Raw genomic sequence first — 5,540 nt, 5'->3', positions numbered from 1 at the left:
TCATGGGTCAGGGTCAAACTTGGTTCCAACCTCCAGAACCTCTTCCTCAAACTCCTTCACCTGCAAACAAACATTCTGGTCCAGCAATTGCTTTTCTTCATCAAATAGATCAAAGCTAATCTTCTGATCAGCAATTCCCATCTCAAGCTTTCTCTTCCTCATGTCTACCATGCAACTGGTGGTCAGCATGAAGGGACGTCCCAAGATTAAAGGAATCTCAGAGTCCTCTTCGATGTCCATAACAGTAAAATTAGCTGGGAAGGTGAAATGTTTTACTCGGACCAATACATCTTCTATCACTCCATAAGGCCTGGTGATGGAGCGGGCCACTAACTGCAGCGTCATTCTTGTTGGCATTATCTCCAGCTTTCCTATTCTCCGACACATGGAGAGTGGCATCAAATTAATGTTGGCTCCTAAGTCAATAAGAGCCTTCCCAACAGACACAACACCAATAGAGCATGGTATAGTGACACTTCTTGGATCTTTGTGATTAGGTGGAAGGATGCGTTGAATCACTGCACTACAATTTCCCTCCACAACAATGGTGTCACTATGAATATACTTGTTTTTTCGCGCTAGCATGTCTTTCAAGAATTTAGAGTAGAGTGACATTTGTTGCAAGGCCTCTCCGAAGGGCAGTTTAATCTCCAATTTCTTGAAGATATCAAGGAACCGAGCTAGATGTCGTTCCTTGTCCTTCTTTGAGGGTACCAATGGGTATGACACCTCTTTCCCTTCAGCTAGAGCTGCCTTCTTTTTCTTCTCACGGGCACACTCACTCTTACTCTCCTTCTTCTCTTCATCCTCTTTCTCTTTTTCATTTTCTTCTTTTTGTTTTTGTTTTTGTTTTTCTTTCTTCTTCTCTTCACTTATTTCTTTCCTTTCATCAATTATTGGTCCCTCCTTCAGCTGGTCATCTTCCTCTTCCTTTTTTTCTTCTTTCTCTTATTTAGCAACTAATTTTGGGTTCTCATCAACTTATCTCCCCTCATCTTCATCAAGAATGACTCTCCTATCGCTGGTCATGATAGCCTTACACTCCTCCTTCAAATTCTTTTCTGTATTAGCTCAAAAACTGCTTGAATGATTGTCTGCCAGTTTCTTGGCCAACTATTCCACCTGGATCTAGGGATTTTTTATGACCGACTCTGTGCTCTTATGATTTGACATAGAAACCTACAAAAACTGAGCAAGAGTCTCTTCCAGCCTTGTGGTTCTCTCATATAGGTTAGGCCATTGTTGTTGTGGCCTATTGGAAGGTCCACCCTGGTCATTGTTGAACAGGTTACCAGGATGAGATCTCCACTGTCCTTGTTGCTGGTTGTAGTTTTGACCATGTTGAAATCCTGAGTATCTACCTACATTAAAATTTGGTCTTGGCTGATTCCCCATGTAATTTACTTCATGTGCAGTCTCATCAGTAGGAATACAACAACCAGACTCGTGAGCTCCACCACAAATAGTGAAACCTGCAACTTGCAAAACAACAGAGGGTGAAAGTTGACTAGCATTTAATTGAGTTGGCAACTTACTTAATGTCTCCATTAAGGTCTCAAGTTGCTTGGATAGAAACTTGTTCTGTGCCAACAAAGCATCCTGTGAGGAAAGCTTTAATAAACTTCTCTTGGTGGGATGATGTGTCCTGTCACGCAAGATAGCGTGATCACTAGTAGTCATGTTCTCAATTAATTCCATTGCCTCTTCTGGGGTCTTCAATTTAATTTTGCCCCCTATAGAAGTGTCAAGTAACTGCTTTGACTGTGGCCTTAACCCATCAATGAAGATATTAAGCTGGATAGGCTCAGAGAATCCGTGAGTGGGAGTTTTCCGCAGCAAGCTATAGAATCGTTCTAATGCTTCACTCAATGACTCATCGGGAAACTGATGAAATGAAGAAATTGCAGCCTTTCCCTCTGTAGTTTTTGACTCAGGAAAATACTTTTTCAGAAATTTCTCAACAACCTCATCCCAAGTCTTCAAACTGTTGCCCTTGAATGACTACAACCATCTCTTGGCTTTTCCAAATAATGAAAATGAGAACAAGCTCAGCCTAATTGCATCTTCTGGCACACCGACAATCTTGATAGTGTTGTATATCTCAATATATGTTGCCAAATATGCATATGGGTCCTCATTGGGTAGATCATAAAATAAATTTCCTTGTATCAACTGAATTAAAGAATGAGGGTATGTGATGTTGTGTGCCTAAACTTCTAGTCATGCAATGCTTGTAAAGAATTGTGGCATAGTAGAACTAGAATAGTCCTCAAGGGTGACTCTGCGAGGTTGATCTTCAGCCATCCTGTGAGCTTCAGATGCACCTGTATGAGATTCCTTCGTTTGTGGGAAAGTAGAAGATGACTCTGATGAACAAGGCTCCTCTAGAACTGGTACTGCCTTTTTCTGCAAAAAATTTCTTCACCTTTCTACATTGTTTCTTCTGCAAGCAGCTTCAATCTCCCAATCTAAATCAACCAAACCACCTATAGAAGATCTACGACGCATATAAAGCACTAACAAGAATAGTGGTTAACCAATTCAAGAGAAAAATAAATTCTGTACTAACTAAATATTCACAAAAACAATGAATTAAAGAATAAAGAATTAATGCCTACAAACTGAACTAAACTTCCCAAATGGAAAGAAGTTCCCCGACAATGGCGCCAAAATACTTGTTCACTCCCCTATACTACTTGTTATTATGGATGAAAAATCTAACTGGCAAGTGTACCGAACGCGTGTGATGTCTCGCTGGGCGAGCTGATGACGTGCCAAGCACATGCTTGCATGGAAAATTCCCTTCAAGATTCCTCTTACTTGCTAAGCAGGCTAATGTCTCGCTTAGCGGACGATACTCGCTAAGCGCATGTCCTAGGCTTAGCGAGACACCAGCTGCAACACTTTCCAAATTTACACCTTTTTGCCTGAAAATGAAGTGAAATTTGCATTAATCCCATGTGAAGAGCATCTACTGAGCAAAGATTAAACTAAACAAGAAAATATTTACAATCTTACAAAAAGAACCATAAATTGGAAAAAATATATACATTTTGTAAAAATTTTCTATACAAAAGTTAGTCATAGATGACGACTAACAAGCGTCACAATCCAATCATGTGTCTTACCCAATCGCTTGGACATGACAGTGACACACGCATGGATGTAGTCACACGAGTGAGACATGAGGTTCAAGATCTCCCTAATGTACTTGTCACTGGCAGGGTCGTCGTCGTGGCTCATCGCCTTCAAAATCGTGACCTCCATCTTTCGCGCCATGTTGCTCGCGACCTTGGCTATTCCTATGTTGGTCTGGTCCTTCACTACCCTAATCGCCATCCGAATCATCGTCAGAGCCATCACAAACCCCAACCTTATTCACTTCGTGGAGGGTTACTCGAGGTCCTAGATCTGAGCGAAAACGGGTTGGATTGGTGGTAGATTATAGGTTCGGGTGTTCGGGGGAACATCCAATGGAGAATAAAAGCGTTAATCCTATGATATCTATTTTAGATCTATGGTGGCCTTTTCCTCTTCCAATCCACCCCATTCGCTTTGGAGGAGGCATAGATTTTGGCTCTAAACTCAAATGACCAAGCTTAGTAAACATTGTTTGCTTTATTGGGCTTTATTAGGGAACAAATATGAAGATGGTTCTTTCATGAAACCCATCTTCGTTTAAGTTTTCAATAATTACAGAAATGTCACCATGTCACATTCTAAGACGATTTCCGTATAACCATCTTAGAATGTGCATCATAAAAAATAAGTTTTTTTAGTAGTGTGTGTTTAAAAACTTTTAATTAATTTTTAATTTCTTGTTCTTTTATTATTAGTACATATATGTGTGGGGTAAAAGATGTCATAGTATGCATAGCACATAGTTTGGTCTAGCATTTGAATTCAATTTGTTTGCTCATGTATGACATCCACTTTGTTTCAAAATTAATTAAAAGTACAACATAATCATGTTGAGCGATCTGTTTTACAAAATAATTTGAGAGATCTACCCAGATTGCAATGAACTAGTGGTAATTCGGGAACCGATCTAGCTGGAGAAAAAAGAACAGGTTTTGGGGGCATTTCTAGGGAATTCATGTTGCCTTCTAGCATATCTATTGCTTTGCTCATTGTAGGTCTATCTTGCGGAATTGGTTGAACACACCATAACCCCACTATAGTCATTTTCCTTGCTATCTCTTTTTTTTGTAAAATGCAATTGTTTATTACTTAAAATTCATGTGATTTTTTTATGATTCTATCATTTAATAAAAAAGACGAAACTCATGTTTAGTGACATTAACATATTGCCTAATAATTAATAAAGTATGATAAAAAAAAGTTCAGTGAATTTTATTTTATTGTTTAGATAGTCTTTAGGGAAATATGTACATATATGCTATGCTCGCTAAAATATTTTAATTAATTTTATCAGTTAAAAAACTTGTTTGATTACTTACTAAACAAACATTTTTATTAGGTTTTAGTATTTTTTTTTAAATATTACTTGAAATAGTATTTTTAAAAATATTAGATTCTAGTTTTTTTATTTTTTATTTTTAATATATTTATTTATTTATTTATTTATTTATTCTTTTTAAATAAATTATAATTTATTATTTTCGATCATTTTATAATTTTCAATTACTCTAATAATTACTTTTATTGAATATTAATGCTAGGTTTTTGGTTTTCAACTTGTTTTGGTAAACCAACAATGGCTCAAAGCTATATATAAACTTAATTAAAGATGAAGTAAATTTTAAGAAGATTTTTAAATTAATTAACATAATTTATTGAAATAATTGTGTTCTTATTTACAATATATTTTTTACACTTTTAATGCATAAAATTACTTAATAAGTTAATGTAATAAATTTATTTAATATTCATTTTTAATTAATGAAAAATTCAATTTAATAGTCCAATTAGATGGGTTCAAAATTTAATAATGTGATAGCTGACCTGAATCAATTTGAGTTTGGAGGTTTGTCATTGAACTAATATGGGATTGGGTTAATTAGGCTTGTGGGTTAGTGAATTAATCATAATAATTATACTCAAACGTCAACCTTTTCCATCTCTTTCCACCCTTTTACTAAACTAGATCTATTAGCTACATTGATTTTTCTTTTTTTCCGTTACTCAATTTATTTATCAATTTAACTCTTATTTTTCATATTTATTTAATATTCATTTTTAATTAATGAAAAATTCAATTTAATAGTCAAACTGGATGGGTTCAAAATTTAATAATGTGATAGCTGACCTGAATCAATTTGAGTTTGGAGGTTTGTCATTGAACTAATATGGGATTGGGTTAATTAGGCTTGTGGGTTAGTGAATTAATCATAATAATTATACTCAAACGTCAACCTTTTCCATCTCTTTCCACCCTTTTACTAAACTAGATCTATTAGCTACATTGATTTTTCTTTTTTTCCGTTACTCAATTTATTTATCAATTTAACTCTTATTTTTCATATTTATTTAATATTCATTTTTAATTAATGAAAAATTCAATTTAATAGTCAAACTGG

The 5,540-nt window shown here is 35.4% G+C and overlaps 1 protein-coding gene across 1 annotated transcript; it reads right to left on the bottom strand.

The window, feature by feature from the left end:
- LOC114419882 lies at positions 1–585 on the bottom strand. The gene has a single exon (XM_028385682.1). It carries the CDS (start codon positions 583–585, stop codon positions 1–3), a length of 585 nt encoding a protein of 194 aa, XP_028241483.1.
- Between the last annotated feature and the right edge of the window lie 4,955 nt (positions 586–5,540).

The sequence above is a fragment of the Glycine soja genome, chromosome 7 (assembly GCF_004193775.1).
Source record: "Glycine soja cultivar W05 chromosome 7, ASM419377v2, whole genome shotgun sequence".
Classification (NCBI taxonomy): domain Eukaryota; kingdom Viridiplantae; phylum Streptophyta; class Magnoliopsida; order Fabales; family Fabaceae; genus Glycine; species Glycine soja.
This window is presented reverse-complemented; position numbering and strand designations above follow the sequence as displayed.